Source organism: Branchiostoma belcheri, unplaced genomic scaffold (genome assembly GCF_001625305.1).
Source record: "Branchiostoma belcheri isolate BF01 breed outbred unplaced genomic scaffold, Haploidv18h27 scaffold39, whole genome shotgun sequence".
Taxonomy (NCBI): Eukaryota; Metazoa; Chordata; class Leptocardii; order Amphioxiformes; family Branchiostomatidae; genus Branchiostoma; species Branchiostoma belcheri.
This window is the reverse complement of record NW_017804009.1, coordinates 1401913-1425818: the sequence shown is the minus strand read 5'-3', so window position 1 is coordinate 1425818 and position 23906 is coordinate 1401913. Positions and strand designations below refer to the sequence as shown.

The following is a 23906-nucleotide window of genomic DNA, read 5'->3' as shown; positions in this document are numbered from 1 at the left end:
TCGGAGAAGTTTCTTACCTGGTGTGAGAGAGCATTTACAGTGTGGTAAAAACAACGTTTAAGTCTTAGACCGGAAAATCGTGGGAAGTTTGTGAATGTGTGACAGGCCTAGGGGCTTTACCGGGTCCTTATGGTGACTGAGACAATTTCTATTGGTCTACAAATTACTGTATCTGCTCAACATTATTCCCTTTGTCCAATGAAACCATCTCAGCATGGCATCAAATCATATCATATCTGACACATTGGTATCTATATGTATGTCATCACAGAGTATGTAAATGAAATGGAGCAGGCGATGAAGAAAATCCTTGATGACGCAGCTGGGAGGGTTCTACTAGTAGATGAAATCTACCAGCTGGGGTCTGGTGGAAACGACGCCAAAAAAGCCCTGGAGGCTATCATGAATCGTGCATATGAGCGTAAGAATTATTTTGAAATATCTTTCCTGGTCTTGATATTGCGGATAAGTGAAAAACACACATGTAAATATATTTCATCCTACATGAACCTTGTCACATGGAAGTCCATCCTACATGAACAAGTTGTCACAGCATCATCTGCTAACAGCAGTGTGTGCTTGTCGAAAGTAGAACAGGTCATAGTGTATTTTTTGCGAAGATGTTACAGTAATAGTCAAGATCTTCACATGCATGTATATCAGGCTGTTTAATTCAAAAGCTAGCTTGTGGAAGTTATGACAGGTTTGCTGTGTGAGGTTTGGAGTGGTATTCTTAGTGATGTTATGCCATTGTTAGGAGTGGTATTATTAGTATGTTAGATGCTACTACTCTTTAAGAAAACCCAGAAACAATTTTAAAAAATGGTAACCAGATCCTTGTGAAATTTCCTTTTCTTTGACAGCCCGAGAGAACACACCAATCATCATCCTGGCTGGATACCAAGACCACATCGAGAAGGAGGTGTTCGCCTTAAACCCGGGGTTCAGGAGCAGGTTTCACCACATTGTAACGTTCGCCCCGATGGAAGTGGAAGTAAGCTTCTGTAATTTATTATGCATAAAGACTTCTTGTTGTTTAATTAGTCAGAAACCCAGAAGAAAATCAGCCACCGTGGTACATAAGCTGCTTGGGGACCTAAATTTGGGGACCTAAATTCCAAACCCTGTTGTGGGAATGAGATAACAAAACTAGAAGCACTCCTGATCCTGTGATGCTATGGAGATTTGCCAGGATGTCCATTATTGACTTGATCATGACTTTAACATTCTTAGCACCTGTCATCATGCCATATTATGCGTGCACAACTTCTTGATTCATCATGCTTTCCCAAAACACGCAGAGAATACGAAAATAAAACTGAAAACGTAACCTCCGTGGTGAATGTAATGAACAAATGACCTATCTCTATATTGATGTACCCTTCAGATCATTTGTGAATTAATGAATGGACTTTATTGTGGGACAATGTATGGCAACAATGATAATGTGATGAATACAATGAAAATGATACTCTATGAATGAATAACTAACATTTCTAAGCTAAGAGATTGATTCACCTTTCCTGTAAGATGCCTTTTTTCTAACTCACCATTTTTATCTACTTAGCAACTGGCAGAAATACTGCTCCTGAAGATACAGCAGTCATATGTCCGGTGTGAAGGCTGTGGCCTTCCAGAACTGAAGGAGGCCATCATGCACCTGCCAAGGGAATACCTTGCGCATAACAATGCCCGTGTGGCAGGACAGATCACCCAAAACATCAAGGTGGAGAGCCCTGCCTTCACCCCAGGCTTCCGGCCATCGCTACGTACAGGGCTGGCAGTAAGTCATATAAACTACTAGAACTACATGTAGTATCACAAATGTAGCTTACCCCCTTTTTTGCATAGAGCATATAAGGCAATCTGACATTGTTTACAAATTCGATAGCATACACTACCAGACTTGAAGTCTTTTCCCGGCAGCCGTGCAGTGTACATGGAAGCCTAATCTAGGACAGTTTAGCTTGCCAAGACAAGTTTCTCTTCAAGACACTTTTGAAATGAGACACATGAAGAAGAAATAACATCAGTATGGTGTACAGGGGTCCCACAGGGGTACAACCTTAAACTTTTCAAGTCCAAGGTCAACCAACATCTGCCATCACTGGCTGTACAACCCAAAACATTTAAGTGTCTCCCATGATGACCTAATGTTTTGTGGTGAACTACGATGTAAATAAAAATAAAGTTAGGTTTACAAGTAACCCAGAATATAAAGTACTAGTATACTAGTAATGACAGTTCTGGCTTGCCATGTGTTCCATGTGGATTGTAGCTTGAGACATAAGGCTGTCATGATTATTTTAGGCCATGTTGATTTGATTATATGGATGACATCCGCGCGCGCATGAATTTTCGGCCGTTTTCCAAAAAAAAAAATGTTCAACCATACTGTAAATCGTACAAAACAGTTGCAAAATGAGCAAAAAATAAGTTACAAAAAAAATTAATTAATAAAAACTATACCAATGTCGTAGAATGCCAAAATTAAACGAATTCGAAAAAAGGCGAAATTGTAAAGAAATGAACTTGAAGACTAGATTATTCGCCAAACCATATTCTGTGCCATTTGCTTAACCCTCATGACCACGTAGATTTCATAATGAAAAGAACTTTTTTTTTTGCAAAACTTTTTTTTTATTCGCACGCGCGCATTAGTTTTGGGGCTCCCGAAGGATGTCATCCATATAATCAAATCAACATGGCCTTATGGAAAAATATTTGAATCCTTTGAAGTTGAAGCGATTTCAGTTCTGAGCTGGGTTCTTTTGTTCAGAAGCCGAGGCGTTTTCACTGCCCTAGAAGGCCTCCTTCCATCCAGCATAAAGAACATGGCCGCGATCTGTTTAAAATCAACATTCAGTGCAGGACCCTGTTTGTTCTGTTTGTGCTTTTCATACATCAACAGATAGCAGCATGTATTACAAATTATAGATAGAGTAAATAAAGTGGGTCCTTGATGCAATTTACTTGATATAAACATAATGCAATGTTTTTTTTATTCATTCACTTTGTCACAGGTTTCATTCGCTGGCATAGAGCAGGCAGTCATGAAGCTGAAGGACGATGTGTCTGACGGATGTAGGTAGATTTTGCCACACAGTTTTCCTGTTATCTAATTTATTGTTAAAGGCAAAATTGCCACGTGATCTTCAACAATTACAGACACATTTAGCATTGAATTAAAGCCATGGATGATGCTGAGTGTTGTATCTTAACCGTTTTTGCCCGTGTCAATGACGTTTGTCTTTTCTATGAAATCAGATGCACCAGATACCGAAGATGAAGGGACAAAGAGGCGGACACGGGCAAAGAAGCCGCAGAGGTAAGAAAATCATGACTAGTATCACTTTGTTTCACTCAAAGCAGAGGTCTGGGTTTATAATGTCCATATTGAGTACAATTGATGAGGAAATCACGCCAAGAGATGCTATCACAATGACTTCAAAGGATGTGGCTAAAAGCCAGCGGCTCACAAGTTTCTTGGAGAAGCACAGCAAGCAGACACATTACACGTTTCAGCTAAGAAGTGCACATCATCAAACTCTCATCAATAACCATAAGTATAATAACAGTACGATTGCCATGTTGTTAATTAGAAATCAATAACACCAATCGATCCTTGATACATAGGCTATAAAACAGCAATGTTTTAGCATGTATAGTCATAGCTTTGTTCTCAATCCCTTTTTCCAGCCTTAGCTTTACCATTTGGGCATGTTTCTTTTTCCGCCCTGTCATTTTTCATGAAAAAATCCGAGAACCAACAAATTAAATTGGTGTGTCCTAAGGAAGCTTGATTAAAGGTAGACCAGGTGTTGTTCTGATGAGCAGGCTATAATATGTTCAGTATTATGACTAATCTACTTTTCTCCCTGATTTCTTTCAGCTGATGCACATGGAAAATCGCGATACGTTTGCGGCGATCCATGGGATTGGACAGTGCAGTGTCAATAGCGGTCCTGGGTTCGACGGAGCATGCCTGCCCCTGACCCAGCTCCGTCTTCAGACGACGAGGAAAAAGATGGCAGGATCATCTATGTTGGGGAGGATGATGATGATTAGATTATAAGGCAAAATTACAGAAAAATGAACATGCAAGTAAAATATTATATTTAATAAAGCTGTTTTTAAAAATCTATAGTTTTTTGGTAGGCTTTTCCTTCTTAATTATAAGTTATTCTTATTGGCGATTGACTGTTAATTATCTAGTTTTTACAACATATCCCGAAAAATAGTATTACACAAGTTCAGTATGTACCCTGTGTCCGGGTAACACACAGGTTGCACCAGTTGAATTTACTAGTAACACGCCAATTATGGGTAAACATCATAAGAAAGTTATCCAAGAATAAGGCCACACCAATTTAATTTCTTGGTTAACGGATTCGCCCGCTTCATTTTTTTTTTATTTGCAAATAAAAACAAAAATTCAGAATCAACTGCAAAATGCTCAGTCCTTTTCTTCCTAGTTGTTAGAGTTATTCCATCTTTCAATGCAATGGTATCATTAAAAGTTAAAAATTCATTGTTTACATTTTGGGCCATAATAGGATGCCTAGGCCTATTTTTATTTATTTTCTAGAAAAATCCGTCAACCAAGAAATTAAATTGGTGCTGCTCGTCGCCTGGTTAAAAAGTCGATTGTTGTCCTGTCACCAAGGGCTTCTAGAAGTGCAGCGCACAGGCTATTGTCTCCCAAAGAGAAGGACATCAAGCACCGATGTGGGGCCTGGTCAGAGAAGGAGACCAGAGCTCTTGTTGAGTTTGTTTCAATGCCGGCAGAGCTCTGTGACCCTGACCTTTCCAACAATGACTGACCGCAAATCCAGGACATAGATTTCTAGAAGAAAGCTGCGGAGTATGTGGCAACTGAAGCTGATACATCTTATATCATATCTGATTAGTTTTCACAATGATGTAGCCTATATATATAGAAGCATATATGTAAAAACTGCTGTCAATAGCTAGTACTTTTCTTACCAATGTTACATGCATGTTTTCCTATTTCTATTGAACAAATGTAATTGATTAGTAATGTTCAAATCATATGGCACTTGATAATAATCCATCTTATCTCTTTCATCAATAGTTCTGTTTAATGGAATGATTTTGTGAAAAAGTTGTCTGGAGTACAATACATTATACATTACAGTATATACCATGTTCCCATTCCATGTTATATGCAATTTCACATCACAATTGGCATTATACTACTACAAGAAGAAGGCTGTGATTTTTATTTGTTTACATGGTTTCTTCAATTGTACACTTTTACTTAGCTTCATAGTTTATATATCAAAACAGCACAACTTTCGAGTATTTTGTTTCAACCATGTGCTTATAATGGGATATTTCCAATGTTTTCTTTTCAGCGAGATCCATGCGTTCAAAAGGTAGTGAACAAGCTCCGTTCAGAATATCCAAAAGAAAAGGGGGAGGGGGAGATCTGCAGCAGAGAAGGCATTCGGGATCACAGTAGATTCATACTTATCAAGCTCATATGTAACAAGCACTCCCCGCACTAATCAGAACATGCCATCTCCCATACCAGCTATTCCTCCCACCCCTGACCTTCAGAAGAGTGTTGCCAAGTTGTGTCCTCCTAACAAAAGTAACAATGCATCTAACAGTACTAATGATAGTACACTCACCACATTGCCATCAATAACCCAACCACCTCCACAGGTAGAAACACCAGTTGTCACTGAGAAAATCAAACCTCCAGAAGCACGGATAACTAACGCTCTTCATTCTGTTCAGTCTTTGTCACCAAACCATCAGAAATCCTTTCTCTCACAGCTCTTTAATACTTGGTCACCGGCTGTTGCTGTCTAAATCCATCTCAACTTATCCCACTAACCTCGGATCACTTTCCTCGGATGCCATGCTCAGGCTACAGACAATTGGCAAACCAAATTTGATATATAAGTTTGCACAGTGTGTGGGGCAGAACAGACAAGGCACAGATGAGCCCTTGATGCCCCTGAACCGGAAGCCCTTTGGTCTGGTCCAGTACCAGATAGAATTCTTCACCTGTACAAATCATTGTCAAATGTACAGCAGGTATTTACAACTGGTATGTAGTCAATCCTCAGTTACTCGGACCCACTTGGGCTGCCTCCGTGTCCCGTTGGACCGAGGGATGTCTGTCTTTCCCCTTAAGCAGCACCCCAGCTGCATCCATGTCCAGTTGGACATGAGGACTAACAAATACTTTTCAAGCCAACAGGCACAGTTTACACTGACTGCATTGTGTATATGTTAAGCTGTCCCCGTTGGGACGGCATCCGTGTCCCGTTGGACCGAGGGATGTCTTTCTTCTCCCAACTAGTTAGATGAAATCTCCCATCTCTTATTGGACATTGGTTAAACAGTTTCTGGACTGTGATTTTGTAGATCACTATGCCAAAAGACTTTCGACGATGGCAGGACATCATGGAGGTGGAGTTCGGTACAACAGACTTTTTCGGGGTCCTGCCTGGAGTGGACTGCCTGCAGACCAATGTAAAGATCCCATGTTGGTACGTGTTCTTCATTGGACCTTTTTTTGGAAATGTGACAAAGTTGGAAAAAATTGTTCTTTAAATAGACATGACCTGCAATAACATGCATTATTCAGAATGTATTTTTTGTTCTTAAATTTCTAGGCCAGAATGAATGTTGCAGCTCTTAGCCGCCAAACAGTGACGAAGGATATTGCCAAGTCTGGAAGTACTGCAACATCAGGCATCCAAGTGAGTTATTTTAAAACCTCGATTAGATAGTCAAAGAATTATCTGACGTTTCACCTTGAGTACGCTAGGCTATCTGTTTTAATTTAAGGCATGTTTTTTCTCAAATTTAAGTCAAATAATTCTCATCTATATCGTTTGTGTGTGTGTGCTATAATTTATTACAGATTACGTACTGGAGTCATACGTCACAAAAGAAACACTATGTGAGGAAAGTGACAGTTCGTGCGCAAGAGACATTTGCAAGAGTGGACTTTGCCATCAACACACTGAAAGGTCCTGCAGGCTTGGATGACAACCAAATACACCTATTCAAGGACATTGAAACAATCGACAAGGTCTGGGAGTCACAACAAAAACACATTGAGTGCATCCAGGATCCACCAGACATGCCAATGTATAGCATTAAAAAGTATGCTACAAAGAATGGCCAGAAGCTCCCATACTACACCACAGTGAGAGGGAGTAACAGCCTAGAGGGCTTCCACAAGTATCTACCTGCCATGATTCCGGGGCCCCACTGTGCAGCGATCCCCTTCCAGGTGTACCTGTTGAGTGGGATTAGACTTCTCTGAGACTGCTGATCACCAATGCCATATCTATTTCTGTATGACAAATGTCAGCATAATTTACATTGGTCTACTGCTAATATTGATTTAATAATGATAAAATTTGATTAAATGTTTTTGGGTGCACTTAAATTTTCTTAACTTCTGTACAGTTCAAATTTCATTTACCTGGCAAATTTTACATCGGCAAAGTCATATGAAGCATATAGATTGTTAAGGAAACATATTCCATTCCTTGATTATACAGGAGTCAGCCCTCAAGGACCTCAAAGCTGCAAACCCAAAAGGCAGATTTCTGGATCAAGGTGGATGGAACGGATATCAAGCCTGCCCTGCAAGAGTCCATGAAGGGGGAATGGAACGGTGACCCTGACCTACAAGATTCAAGACTGCAACAGCTGCAAACCCAAAAGGCAGATTTCTGGATCAAGGTGGATGGAACGGATATCAAGCCTGCCCTGCAAGAGTCCATGAAGGGGGAATGGAACGGTGACCCTGACCTACAAGATTCAAGACTGCAACAGCTAAGGCCCACTTTAGACTAGAAACGCTTAATTAAGGGGTTTTGGCCAGGGAAAACGTTTCAGAACGGTTAACCGGTCCCGGTCTAAAGAGGAAAAAACGGTATATTATGGGTTTTCGCGGACCGTTTCCGATAGAGGTGGTTTTCGACCGTTTCAGAACCCTTCAGCGGGGGCCCGAAACGCTTTTTGCTAGGTCTAAAGACAAAGGGTTTCTTGAAACGGTAAACCAGGTCACGTGTCATATGCTAATCACATGCTAATAAGCCCCCGCGCGTCCATTTTCTGGTAGATTTGCGCCATATTCGATTGTGTCCATTTTCGCCATTTTATATCGTGTATTTCTCGAATTTTCGTCATCCTTTACGTCCGGAGGGATGGCAGAAGGCCAGGGGAGGGTCTGGACCCAAGAAGAGATCCGCTGCTTGATCAGCTTGTGGGCCGATCAAACTATACAATCCCGCTTGGAGACCTCATGTAATAGGGAGGGCATACAGATGCTTGTGGACGGGCTGGCGGCTGACACTACAACACGAGCAGTTCACTTGGAGAAAGCAGACTCCCTAGACACGGATAGCTGCATCAATGCCTTGCGGAGGTTCATTGCAAGAAGAGGCCAAGTGAAGGCAATGTGATTAGACAATGGAACCAACTTGGTGGGAGCCAAGACAGAACTCAGAAAGGAGTTAGAGAAGTGGAATAAGGAGAAGATTAGGGAAAACCTGTTGCAGAAACAGGTGGATTGGCATTTCAGTCCACCTACAGGATCACACTTCGGTGGGGTGTGGGAAAGGCAGATCCGCACAATCCGACAAGTGTTAAACGCAATCGCAAAGAAGCAACAACTGGACGATGAAGGACTGCACACGTTGTTCTGTGAAGTCGATAATATCCAGAAAACCCTAAGAATGAGCGTAACTGTTTCACTGTGCGGGGAACAGGCCAATTCTTCACCACATCAATTTTGTCAGGGTCAGTTGCGACACCCTTCTCGCTTACCACATGACCTAAGAACTTCACCTCCTTCTGGAACATACGACACTTGGAAGGCTTAAGTTTCAGACCATGGTGCTCTAACCTCTTCAGCACGAACTCTAGCCTTTTCAGATGACTCTCAAATGAGTCAGAGTATACAAGAATATCATCCTGATAGATCAGCAAGAAATTAAGGTTTTGATCGCCCAAACATTTCATCATAACTCGCTGAAAGGTCGAAGGTGACCCGCTAAGGCCCATGGGCATTCTTTCCCATTCCCAGGATCCCCAGGGAGTCACAAATGCTGTCTTTTCCTTGTCTTCTTCCTTGACAGGAACTTGCCAGAACCCTGATGACAGGTCTAGAGAGCTAAAGACCTTGGCGTTCCCCAGTGCTTCAAGAGATTCCTCAATTCGTGGCAAGGGAAATGCTTGTTTATGCGTGACTGCATTGAGGCGACGAAAATCGACACAGAAACGAACAGAACCATCCTTTTTCTTCACCAAAACTAACCCTGCTCCCCATGGTGACGTACTTTCCCTGATTATACCACTGTCCTTCAACTTCAGGATCTGATCACGAACATCCTGATACAAGGTGGGAGGTATTCTCCTGTATGGCTCCCGTATTGGACTAGCTGTACCAGTGGGGATGGTATGTTCAAGGACGGTAGTGTGACCAATATCAAACTTCCCCGTAGAAAAGGCAGACTTATGCTTTGCTAACATTTCCCCAAGCTGCTGGGTTTGACTCTCAGTAAGGTTAGCTTCTGATAAGTCAAGCTTGTCTGGAAACCAGACCTCAGGCCGGTCAGGGTCACTGGTCCCGTCAATCACATTTCCCGCCACACGCTGGAAACAAACCTTAACTGTATCAACACCCTCTCTCTATATACATATCTCATCCTCTACGGGTGGCACAAACTCAACAAGACTCAACTCGGCTAAAATAGTGTTATATGAAATCTGAACATCTTGTTTGGACAGGTTTGCAATCCTCACCGGAGCCTTTCCATGCCTAACAGTTACATAAGATCGTGCCACTATCAAAGCAGAGTTCAAGTTTGGACTAGAGGTGGGCTCTACCAGCGCTGTGTACGGTGTTCTACTTCCCCTAACATTGCAATAAATCACCATCTCATGTCGAGCAGGAATAGTTACTTTATGTCTACATGGAGATCGGACATAACACATTCTACCCGAAGGATCCGCTAGCTTGAGGTTCTGCTCATGGGTTTTCAAAGCTTTCTGCCACTTGCTGTCTTGACTTACTTCAACCTTATCTGGATATTGCTTACCATACTCAGTGAATAAAGTATCTCTGCATGGACCAATCACATTCATTCCCACTATGGCAGGGACAGGCTTCCCCTGGTCCTTAGTTATAATCACCCCTCTCATGGGAAGGGTCCGACCGAAAACTGTCACATCAAGCTCTACGTAACCGACAAGTGGTATCTCTTCACCATTAGCTGCTACTAGTTTAATCCATGAGTTTGAATCCTTGGGTGAAGGGCTATTCTCTCCCAAATATTCTCGAAACAATGACTCGGGTATAGTGGTAACTTGTGATCCAGTATCTAACAGACACGGGATATCTACACCTCCAAATTTAACAGTTACGTGATCGGAAGACCCTAACGTCTCTTCTCCTACCTTAACAGACTCTACTCTACTTGCTCTACTACTATTTATAGTTACAACACTAGGCAGCACCTTCTCTACCCTATCCGCCGCCGGGCCGCTATCGACGACGGAGCTGTCTAGTTTGGGGCCGGGGGCGTGGTGGAAACACCTTGCGGACTTGTCACTTTGGCTTTACATTTCCGCCAAGTGTGACCCTTACGGCCACATCTGAAACACTTCCCGGTCCAAGTAGAACTCTGAGGAGCCCCCCTACAGTCTTTGGCAATGTGCCCAACTTTTTGGCAGTTGAAGCAACGACGACTGTCCGATTTCTTGCTGTTCCGGTTTTGGTGTTCAACACTCAGCTGGTCTAACGACCTTTGCACATTGAGCAAAAGGTCCTCTAGCCTAGATGCGGGGCCTGAAGAGGCACCCATTTCATCCCAAATCTGATCATTCGCGGCTTGGAGCCGGACGGTGCCTTCCTCGGGGAGGGCTTTCTTGCCTGCTTCCCACTCCCCTGTGAGCTGCATGGCAGCCTCCTTCGCTTGCATGTAGGTTATGGCCGGATTCAGCCTGATCTCTCTTTTAAGTTGCCTCCTAACAGCGTCGTCTCTTAACCCATCAATCAACCTATCCCTCAACATGTTCTCTCTGTTAGCGAGGGGCGCTGCGGCCGGAGCTCTGTCAGCTGCCTTGGTGAGCAGTTCCTGCACAGCAAGAGCGAAATCCCTAATAGACTCACCCCGCTTCTGTTCCCTGGCATAGAAGTAACTCAGGAAATCGCCATGACTGGTCTTATCGTCAAAGCTGTTCAAGAGCTGAGCAAAAAGCTGATCAACATCGTCTCTGACTGCTGCATCTAGTTGCATCATTTCCCTCTTTGCAACTCCACCAAGCTGGCGCATGACCAGTGCCCCTCTCAGATTATCATCGACACGACACAACCTGAACACTGCTCTCATCTCTTCAATGAACTCACGCACGGTCATGTCTTTTGGGTTTCGAGACGGACCATAATACCTGGCAACTTTTCTGTCGAAAGGCGAAACGACTGGCACTGGCTGCTGCTGGTCTGCCATACTGAGACTTCACTATTCACTGATACTAGACAACACTCGATGATAATGCTAAACAACCCTTGCTAACAAAGCTTCTACATAAAAAAGGGACCGGTTCTACTAACAGTGTGCCATGTGGAAGCAACTAGTCGTTCCACCCACCTGCTCTGGTATCCAGCTCCCCGTCAGTCTCTCCTTCTCCGTTGTAATGTTGGATCTTCCACCCCAGCCGTACTACCAAAATGTGGCGATGCTCCCTTCTAGTACGGTGGTCTCTGAGCGTCGTCCACAAAAGATTAGTCGGAAAGTTGTAGTTGTTAGTGTGGTTTTATTCCCAGTCAACGGAGTTACACAAAGTATGAGCCTCTCTCGCTCCGCTCAAGAGAAGACTGACTCAAGAAACATCTATCTCCCTAATGACAACTCTGTTTTACCTTGAACTAAATTAAGGGACTTGTTTACTTCTTTTTAAATGAATGGACTTCTTATTACTGAACTTGAAGTTGTCCCTAAATCTGTGTTATGTGGCCTAGAAGAAGGGACTATTACCATATTTAGTTATGTTTTACGGTCCTACCTTACGTAACCTCAGTATACGTGTAACCTCAGTGTTCCACCCATTAACCCTTAAATTCTTGTACTGTCCTTAGATGTCCTTACAGTGGAAACAGTGTCCTTGAATGGTGGATGACCTTGAATGTCCTCATGTCCTCAGTGATGAAATTATATTGATTAAATATAGATATTAAATTAACCGTTACTTCATCTACTCCGTCTACTACGTGACACGTACATGGCAAGTTTATGTACTTCCACCGTCCTCTTGATCAAATATTTCCATTGCAGTACAGGAGCTTAAGTACAATTTGTTCTTATCATTTCCAGGGCTTCTCCTGGTTCGTGGTCTTCATTTGAAAATGGACAGAGATGGACACCTGAAGAACAAGACCCCCCTGACTCTCCTCCTTCATCACTCTTGTTGGGAAATGGACAGAGGTCGACACCTGAGGAACAAGTTCTGTTCTATCTGTGCCGTGGCAGAGAGTACGAAGCAGCCCGCAAAAGAACACACATGCTTTAAAAACTGGACAGCTTCATCTGGAGCTATGGAGGCTGACATTATCGCAGAAGGATTCTCATGCAGTGAGACAATGCACGGCCTGCGATACCTGTACCTTGTAGGGGATGGTGATTCCAACACTATGACTAAGATTATTGAACAGGTCCCACATGGCAGAAGGGTTAAAAAGGTAGAATGCGCGAATCACGCAATTCGGAACTATAGAAAAAATCTACATGCCTTGGTTGACTCCAACCCTCACTACAAAGGCCGTAATGGTCTTAGCCAGCTAAGAATCAAAAAGATCTGTGCTGGTGCAAGGGCTGCAATCAGAATGCACAGCAAGACCAACAATGGCAAGGGCCTGCAATTCGATATACGGAATGGAAAACTCTGCAACACAGCGCCTAATCCGTACCACTTGTGATGCCATCGCCCTTTGTGGTAACCAGCAGGCCGGGTGCATGGGGGATTTCGAGACATACCTGGCCCTTGATCACTTCAAACTGAAGCGCACCACTCACATGAAGTCATTCAAGGGTAACCGGTTCAACATCTTATTTGAGTGCGGTGCAGGGGTGTTTTCTTGCAAAATCTAATAGGCTTAAGTTTATCTCTGATACATAAGAAGACCAAGTTTCATAAGTAGGCAGACGTCCGTCTTTATTTTAAAAATACTTACTTGCTTATTTTCAGGATGGTGACGTCGACTCTGGTTATGAGTCAAGGGACGAGTGGGACACACCGGAAGAGGATTTCTGGGACAGTTTATGACAATTTATGAATTTATATGTAGGGTAGAGGTTACATTAGGGGCTATATTTCTGGGGAAAAAAGGGACTTGCCTAAGCCAACCACTTTTCAAACACAATTTGGGACCGCACGTGGCTTAATCTCTGGCTATAACGGAGTTATCTAGATCACGTATGGGTCTGGTTGAATCATGACAAAGTGTTTGTATCTATAAACTAGAGTTCCCCGATCTCATACCTTCGCCAAATGATGTTAATCTTTATGACTGACAAAGTTTAGATTAGATTATCCCCCCCTGATTTAAGAAATAGGAACCTAATTTTCATGAATTATATTGTTTTATCATAATCTCAACCAAAAGACAAAAAGTCTTATATTAACAAAGAATGCATTCTAGCATTTCCTAATAAATTATGCAAATGAGGTCCTGATTTCAATAAATTATGTTTAATGATGTTCACCTCAATTTAACTTTCAAATACCACAAGTATGAAATTCCAGGCAGTTATCATTACATAATTATAAAATTTTCTCATTAATTATGCAAATTAAGTTCTTTTTAACATAATCAATATCTTCCTGTGTTTCTCTCGTTGTCAATTACCAATGTCACAAGCTTCAATTGTCCTATCATGGAATGCTAGCTGATTTATAGAATTTCCCCATAAATTATGCAAATTACATCCATATTTGCATAATTGTCACATAATTATATTAAGCATCACGTAAGCTACCTACATACCAAAAATCACGACGATCCGTCAACCGGTTCTTGAGTTATCCCCTTTTGAATATTTTCAAGAATTTATCCCTGCAGTTCCAGAGCAAGCCTCTAGGGGGCCTAAACTCACGCCACTTCTTTCCCAGCACAAGAGCTACCTACCATCTAAATTTCAATACCATAGCATGTCTAGATCATGAGATATCAAAACCGGAAGTTCAGCTGCAGTACCATAATAAGCCGCTAGGGGGTCCAAAATCTAATCATTTTGAGGTCTCATCAAGACCTAACCACCTACCAAGTATCAAGACAATCCATCAAGGCCTTCTCAAGTTATCGTGTTTACAGACAGACACACACACACACAAACACACACATACACGAACGCCCCTGAAAACATAACCTTCTTGGCGAAGGTAACAACAAGGAAGACGAAGACGCTGCGGCGGAGCGAGAGGAGTACAGGGAGGAGTGGGCCATGTTTGAGGAGGACATGGCGTACCTGGCTCACCTTGATCGAATAATGGATGCTGAAGACTCCTCGGAGGATGAGGTGGAGGAGGCGAGGCGATTATACGATCAGCATGTCCAGGTCATGAACCAGTGAAGGTAAGCAGCACTCCTTTACCCAACACGGGGTTAAATGTGATACTCTGATCCCCTTCACATTGATATGCAAAGTCCATCGCCAGTTAAAGTCTAGTTAAAAGTCGACTTTCTGTTCAACAAATGATCTGTCATTGTGATCTATCATCATTATTTGTCTGGACGATCAGGCCACACCAATTTAATTTGTTGGTTCTCGGATTCGCCTCTTCATTTTTCTGATTTGCAAAAAAAAAAAAAAAATTCAGAATCAACTGCAAAATGCTCATATTTTGCCCTGAACAGTTGAAAACAGTCCTTTTCTTCCTAGTCGTTACAGTTATTCCATCTTTCAATGCAGTGGTATCATTAAAAGTTCAAAATTCATTGTTTAAATTTTGAAGCAGCCTTTTGTGTTGACTTCATACCTCCTATCGTAGCATTTGGGACTATAATAGGATGCCTAGATCTGTTTTTTTTTAAATTTTTTTTTGCCCTGTCGCTTCATATTTTTCCTGAAAAAATCCGAGAACCAACAAATTAAATTGGTGTGGCCTCATGTATCATTTTTATACTAATACGTTATTTAACAATAAACCGCATTATTTGTCATGTACCCCTGCAGTGGCCTCGCCTGCCCGTCAGTCGCCGTCCCACCCCGACCCGGTATATATATATATATATATGTTTTTTTATCTGATGTCCCGTACGTTGTAGCTGTATATACTTGTTATCCTTTATGTAGACTTACGTTCATCAGCTTTTGCTGCCTGTAAGTCTGTGTAATGTGTTGTCTGCATTTGAAATAAATAAATACATAAATAAATAAATAAAGATGCCTGGCTCAAACCAGGTGTGGCCTTTTGACTAGCCTCATGTACAATGTGTAAAATGTTTTCTCATTCACCAATTACAGCTCCTGTCATCAGTTTCTGTCCTTTCGGGGGAAGAATCTGTGCCCGGTGGACCTGGGGCAAGGAATGACATGGCTGATTCTCTCTCTCGGTTACAGGTGGACCTCTTTCGGCAGAGATTTCCACACATGGACCCTTGTCCCACACAAATTCCACCCTATCTCCTGCCGACCAACTTAATCAAGGAGTGCTTAGCCTCTCTTTGTCACCAGCCACAGTCAACGCGTACCGCCTTGCGTGGAAGCATTTCCGACAATTCACGGTGGCAATTCATGGTAAGGACCTGACACAATTGCCCATTCCGGAAGTACTGATAGGTCAGTTCATCACGTATCTACATCAGGAGGGTTACGTCCGTCTTTATTTTAAAAATAATTACTTGCTTATTTTCAGGATGGTGACGTCGACTCTGGTTATGAGTCAAGGGACGAGTGGGACACACCGGAAGAGGATTTCTGGGAGGTAAGACAATTTATATGTAGGGTAGAGGTTACATTAGGGGTTATATTTCTGAAAAAAAGGTAACTGAATAATAAGGTACGAGGAATTTTGGAGCCTCACTTGATCTGGCGACCCGATCATGGATAGACGCACGAAAGAATCGGAGAACCAGCGTCACGCCAAACGTAATGCCGCCCTAGCAGCCGCGTATCGGGCACTTGGAGAAAAGGTGTGCCTGTCCCCTTCCCAGAGGCGGACCAGGCTAACCATCTTGCGGGCAGCTATTTCGAAGATTCATCGTCTCCAGTACACCCTTAAGACGCCAACACTACACAAGGTAAGCCTCTTGCGGGTCGTACAATGACAATGTACCGTTTTATGTATAGCACCGTTACTGTCAAAGTGTTAAATACATGGTCGAAGTGAAATTAACCAACATTTATCAGACAGGGGGACCGCAAGCACTCGATGATCCAACACGGGTCGGCGGCCATGCTCCTTCGAAAAATTTGAAAATTGAACCTTCTAAATGCGTAGACCTGAGTGAAACCTCCTGAGGAGATGGACTTGTGGCTCTCAACATTTGTGTTTTTAGATCCGCCGTCAGTACCCTCCCAAGACACAGTACAACATTGTCGCAGCCATCATGCGACATTTCAGGAAATAGAATAGGGACCTCGAGCATTCATGACAACAATATTTAGTGCCTTCAAGTACCACACATCAATAAGCAATACTTACTGTGCAGTAAGATTTTGGAAATTAAAAAAATTGCCATAGCATTCAACGTTGTGATTTTGAGAAATGTGATTGATGACGTACTTAATAAATTTCAGGCTCCAAAACCTGCTAATAGAAAAGCGCAGACCACCCAAGACCTGCAACAACACAGTCGGGAAACAGCACATGTCCATGAGTGACATGGACATGACAGAACTCTTTAGGAAAGTTCTACTAGGTGGATTCCTCCACACATCAGAAGAAAAACTCAAGGAAAACAAGGACTTGGAAGGGCCAAAGGAGTTCTTCATCCACGTATGTACAAGATCCTCCAACTACCAGCACATCACAAGAAGGAAGACTTGGTAATTTTTTTTCTTTCTTCTTGATTTCACTCGCCTACTTTCTGAATAATGTACATGTACAGTATGTTATAGATGTCATAATAAGTCCATTCTGACTGCGATTGCCTAGTGAAATTATGATCCCCACACTACTTATTCTCATTCAAATTACAGGCACTTCATTGCTTTCTTCACTCACCCACAACACTTGTTATGTTTGCAAACATTCACCTCAGCTCCTGGCTTGAAGAAATCAGAGCGACAGGTGTGATTCTTCCCCTTAAAAAAGCTGTTGCAAGTACTATACACCAGATTCACGGTGGGGGTTTGTGGCCGTACAGTACGGGCTGGCCAACAACCGGCGAAATATACAGACAACATGGGCTCGCAACCGGGGCAATGTCCGTGATTTGTTCGCCGAGTTTCAATACATCTTACGTGTAGTGAGGTTTTCTGTAATGCTTCCATGTTTTCTTTTTTAACGCAAAGCTATTACACAGGGCTTTATGCTAAGGTCACGTTTCAAAACCGGGTCCCAGTCGGGCTGACTTATGGAACGAAAATTATGATATACAGACGACAAAGCACAGAAAGGTGATTTGACGGGCCGGATTTTATAATCTTGATGAAAACTTTGCCCCGGACATAGATTCTAGGGAGAGTGAATGTTACATATGATTTCAGAAAACTGCCAGATAAAAGTGAAAATGGACCATTACTAGTAGTTCATTTAAGTTTTGAAGAACTCTTGACCTCACTTCTCAGAAACCGATTTTTCCCTGACTCAGGGAAACACAGCAGGGTACTTCCTACGATAACAATCAGTTTTAATCAACTCCGGTCCCCGGTTCAGCATTTATGTCGTGCCGGGGATCGCGTAGCACAGACCACACTCCCTGCCGCTTCTCGAAATTACTGCTGCTCCGTTGTTGGGTGAGACGGCCTTACAAATAGTCGACTTCCTTTCTCCCAGTTCTTTACTTAAACAAGAACAGGTCGCCACAACTTCGGGGGGGACTAAACTGCTTATCTCGATGGGGGAAAAAAGAAACCGGCACTAAAAAGCGTGACGGCAAGCCAGTGGGCCATTGCCAACACGACGATCATGTATAAATTGCTGTCCACCGCCAAATTGTAATTCAGTTCATTTCAGGTCATCCTCAAACAGGTTTAAAACATTGAACATAGTCTGTATACATACTAGTATTCATTCTGAATACCGTTGCTTGGACATTCTTTCTGTCATTACTTTTGGATCATCCATTGTCTTATATTATTTGTTGTTGTCCATAGGGCCTTTCTGTCATTTCTTTTATATCTGATAAATTGTCTTACTAGTATACCATTTGTTGTCTAAAGGACCTGGTCCACGCCATGACTCTTGAGGAGTTACAGACTCTCGTCCTCAAGGTGGTCGACAAGCAACCAGCAGTTCTCCTCGACATTCTTGATGTTGACGTGAAGAGGGGGCGTGCATTTGGCTATATGATAAATTTATCTTGTGACTTGTACATTTCTGGTACCATAATTGACTCTTTGCCGTTGATCCCTTAATAATATATTTTTTCCCAAATAATCTTTATTGTTATTTCAAAGAATAAAGGCAAAGGACATGTTCACATACAAGAAAAATAAATACCCAGAGACATTTAGCAAACAATACATCAGTCTAACAATTAACCATACAGTGGACCCCATTTCAACATATGTTTATCCATTTTCCCACAGTTTTGTGCTATCACATATTCTAATTTGTGTTAGTATTTAATATAACCTGTAAAGCCCTTAATCGTAACAAACTTAAACTGTCTGTTTTTATATATAGAGAGCTTTAATATCAATAACAATATGCGATATAATATAATATTTTAGTAAAACATCTGGACTAGACAATTTGCGATGTGTGTACAAGGCTATACAGTGGTGCTTGTGCCATTTACCTTAATCCTTTTTTTTCAATACAGGATTCCTTCACACGATCAGGGTTGTGTCCAAGACCCTGCCAACCATTGTGCTGAGGGTTGAGGGGGGGTCTTCGTGTTTAAGTGCATTGGCCAGACGATCGAGGTCACGCGTAACAAGATCGACAAGAGCAGGGGAGGGGTGATGGCCATTGACGAAGCCTACCACCTCGCACAGGCTGAGACAACACCCTAAAGGACGTAGGCAAGGAAGCCTTGGAGGAGCGAATGAGTATGATGGAGGATGCAGGCTACCAATAGATGACTTGATTCCTGGAGAGGAGGAAACCTTAGATTTTGGGGTACTAAAATGATATGTTTAGGCTCGTCCTACAGGGGCTCAGTTATTTGAGCAAAGCCCACATGGCTAACTGCCTATCAGGTCCCCGATTGCTCTTGTCAATGGGGACCTTTGTGGTAGCCGGGAAGGCGATAACAATGGGTGTGGACTACCTGGGACCAACACCCAGCGACTTGCATCCCGCAGTTGTGTCTGCATTGGCAGGACAGACACTTCCAGACATGACGGGGTTCAAGACAGGGTTGTAGCAGCCTTTGTCGAGAAGGTAATTATTGTCGAATAAGCTTTTTAGGTAATTATTGTCGAATACGCTTGACACAAGAAAAGTTGGTTAACTTGATTTTAATTTAAAGGCCTTCCGAAGGAGATCGTGAAAGAACTCACCACTTGTCCCCCAAGAAAGGTGGCAGACTTCGACTTATTATTAACCTCCATTTTCTGAGTACCCATCTTAAGAAGTTTCGTTTCAGGTTTAATGGACTCCCATGCTTCATTGACTCAAGGCCAGCGACTGGTTCATCAAATTTGACTTGTAGGACGGTTGCCACCACGTGGATATTAATTCTTTTTGCATGCCGTATTTAGGATTGTCATGGTCCAATAAATATTACATGTTTGCGTCCTTGCCGTTCTGACTTACACCGGCCCCCTATGTCTTCACTAAGTTGATGCGTCCTATAGTTGCACATTGGCGCGGACAAGGTTTTCGTTGCTTCATGTACCTTGATGACGGGTCTGGTGGCCAACATTCCTATGACGCCTTACAACATTTTTTTTCAAAATAGTCTACACTGACACTTCACTGCCCTCTTCCCACTCATCCTCCACTAGCACAGCCCCAGTCCCCTCCCCTAACACAGGACCAGGCCAATTCCAACCCCCATTCACGTACACAGCCTCTCCCAGCCTTGTCACAGCCTCTCCCAGCCTTGTCACAGCCTCTTCCAGCCTTGTCACAGCACCCAAACTGGCAGTTTTTGCAGCCTACACAGGGGCGTAACCAAGGGAGTCACGTACTCAAATACCGGCCTATAAACACACGAACAGACACCTACAGATTCTCCTTTTCCCCCCGCACTATCCCACAGTGGAACTCGGCCCGGTAGTTATGGCTCCCAATGTTGAGTCGTTCCGGGCCGGCGGCCTGCCCGCCTTAGCCTGGACCTGCGACGGCAGACAAGGTGGTTGTCGCTGGCCCTGACACGTCTGACACTGAGAGGTCAGAGTTATTCTCAGCATGTCACCCCTCAAATCCATGCCATGGTGTACCATGTGCCGCAGTTTCTCAAGAAGTACAACTACATCAATGACCTGTCGCGTGAAAGTGTTGAGCAGGTATGCATAATACATTACATCGAAAGTGGTAGAATACAGATGTAACTTGTCACGTACGTAAATCACATAAAAGCATTCATGTGCTTGAACCATTGTCAGCAGCTTTGAAAAAAAACTGTAATATATGACTTTTTGTAAAAACAAACTTGAGGTAAGATACTAATAATGCTATTTCCATCTTAGAAAAACCACACACAGAACAGGAGATTCCATCATGGTAGCCAGAGGAGCGGCAGAGACAGTAAGTGGACAGTGCAGGTATGCTGGTGTCTGCGTTGCCTTTTCTTTTATCACCTTCCACTGGACATAAAGCAGAAACGAGCACCAACCATTATATTTGACTTGTATGTCTTAATCTGAATCTGCACAGGTCATGGAGTATGAAAACAGGGATCTGTTTGCTGTCCTCAACAATGTAGACAGGAAAAAGGCCACAATGGGACCGAATTCAGCACAAAGAGCCAACTTGCAAGGTTTGTTGCAACTATACAATTGCAACTCTATCAAAGGTCACATGATTGCCATATAGCAGCCATACTTTGTTTCTGCCTTCCAACCATTCTACTTTTGTTCCATCAAACCTTATTATTCTACTGATAACTGGCCTCTAGCTCTGTGCTGTAAATTTCACTGAGAAACCCCATAGATAGTGATACTCTATACGGCATATGTTGACCCACGGTACCCTGTAGCTGACGCAACGTTCTATGGAGTATTATCCCGCACCTGTTCATGTCGTTACGGTCACAAAAAAAGTAGAGAACACAACAATGACACCGTCTGTCGTCTTGGTAGGATTGCAAGACGTCAGCATAGAGATTTATCAAAGTGATAGGTGGTGTTAAAAGTCGACACCTGTAGTATCTGATTCGTTGGAAGGTTTAGGTCGGTGGTACGTTTCAGGGGGTCTGATGTTTTGATTGGTGATGCATATAGAGTAGATGACGTGTTTTATGAAGATTGGAAGATAGTTTATGGGCGGTGGTCAAAAATTGGTATAAGTTGGCATTGGAAAAAGGGGGAGAGCATTCCCTCTTGAGGAACGAGAACCTGCGACAACCTACAACAACCTACAACAACCTACGACAACATGGCATCGTCGAACGCATGCAAGCCATGTCCACCCAAGCGTAAGTCTACGTCAAAGAAGCGGCAGGGGGATAGCAAGGCACGGCGAAAGTTGGACATAGGGGTGGACCCCCAGCCCACCCCCGTAGCAGCACTGGAACCAAGCCTTCTAACCAGCACGATGGAGTAGAACGACTTCATAAAACTATTGGAGGATATTGAAGAGGAGGAAGCGCTGTTTGATGCACCTTTGGGTCTGCCGGGCACCGTCGCGCTACCGTCGTCGCAGCAGCCGCAACAGTCGCAGCAGCAGCCGTACGGTCGCCCAGTCCCGACGTTCCTGCCGTCCACGGTCAGTACCGTAGGGGCGTACGGTCTGGGACCGACGTTCGACGCCAATCAACTCACCGGCGTCGGTCAGCAACTTGTCAGCCAACCCGTCTCTACGTCTCAGTCCGTCTCTACGAGCCACTCCGTCTCTGCGAGCCAGCCCGTCCCTGCGAGCCAGCCCGTCCCTGCGAGCCAGCCCGTCCCTGCGAGCCAGCCCGTCCCTGCGTGTCAGCCCATCCCTGCGAGCCAGCCCGTCGCTGTGAACCAGACGCCATCCGCCGACGCCATGAAGGAGAAGAACCCCACCCCGTACAAAGGGGGGTTCTACACCTCCACTGGGGCAAGCTCCGAAGAGGTTAGACTACCTCTGCAGGATGATATATTCCGGACGGTCGGGTTCTTCAATAATCGCCCGCTGATATCGGTCCGTCACTTTTACACATCGGTGACGGACCGCACCACTCTGAGGCCCGGAAAACGAGGCCTTAGTCTAACGACGACTCAGTGGGACGCTCTAAAGAACTCGGCAGTGTATGGTTCAATTATTGATATGTGCTTCCCAGGTCTACCTGCAACGACAACACTGAAACCGCGCATGTTTTCGCTAGGCTCCATGCGTTATGTAGTCGTTGAGTTGGTGCAGGGGCAGCCTAGCATAGGCCTGTATCAGTATGAGGGTGGTGGTCAGGCTGCGGGGGGTAGTGCTAACGATGGGAGTAATCTGCGTCGTACAGTGAAGGGTATTTCCCTATCGCTAAAAAACTGGGAAGTGCTGGAGCAACGAAAGTCAACCGTTGATTGGATCTTGGGCAACATGTCTGCAGGAAAATCGCCAATCGATTGGCATGTAATTGAACGTATTGACTTCTAAATCTACCTATAGTTGTCTTCAAAAAAGTCAAACCTAATATTTTGTATTAGTAATTTCTTAGTACATGTAGTTCTTTGTATAACCTATCTGTTTTAAACACGTTTCTCTTGTTCCTGTCCTCGGGGTAAGAATTTGTAATAAACATTTTCTGTTAATGAAGATGATGATTATTGTCAATAAAGGTCCCTGCACCATGAATGTAGGAGAGAGGATTGAAAATTGACATGTGTCCGACCCAGTGTTTGGAATGATGAATGGATGTGATTGAATGGGTGAATACGGTGGCGTGTCTGAATATAAAAGAGTGCCTGTGCCTGGATATAAAAGAGCGTAAACGCATGGGTGTGGAGCAGTGTGTCAGTCATGACATGTAATAAGAAGGTCGCGGAGTCGTGTTACTTTGTAGTGAGGTTTTGTCGTAGGTGTCTAACACAATGCCGGATATTGTGTTCTATACACGTTGAAAAATGTGAACGTTGTGTGTTATCTGTAAAACCCAACCAGCTTCGCGCTGAAAAGGATAAACAGTGCCTTTGTTGCAGGCGGCGAATGCCGGGGTGGTTTGCCCACCGGATCTGTGAAAGCTGTTTTGAGATGACCGCTGACGTCTTAAGGGAAGTTGAACGTCTGCGTATAAAACATACCTCTACACCACGTGAAACAATATCAGCAAGAAAAACGGGTCATTTTCTATAACTACATGACAATATAACTTGTACTGTCATGCCGCCCCCGAAGTAACGCAAGTTGAATCGGAAATGTAAAGGTTGCAGACTGCTCGCACGGGATCATCCAGGCGAAGCCACGTCAAATACTGCACGGGGCTCCCGCCACCAGCGTCGACAGAGACGGCAGGATAGAACATGACCTCGAAACGCTCCAGGAACAGCACAAGGCCTTAGCGGCGGCCCTGGAGAAGGCCAAACTGGCCAAGGAGGTACCGGACACGAAGGCAGCTTTGCTAGCACTTAAGACGTCGGCACCGCCACTAACCACCGGTACTCTGCCACCCG

General features: G+C 43.6%; 1 protein-coding gene across 1 annotated transcript; it reads right to left on the bottom strand.

Annotated features, from left to right (window-relative positions):
- Positions 1 to 10565: 10565 nt before the first annotated feature.
- LOC109476702 lies at positions 10566 to 11510 on the bottom strand. Its single transcript, XM_019777706.1, has one exon. The coding sequence runs from the start codon at positions 11508 to 11510 to the stop codon at positions 10566 to 10568; it is 945 nt and encodes a 314-aa protein (XP_019633265.1).
- Positions 11511 to 23906: the final 12396 nt, after the last annotated feature.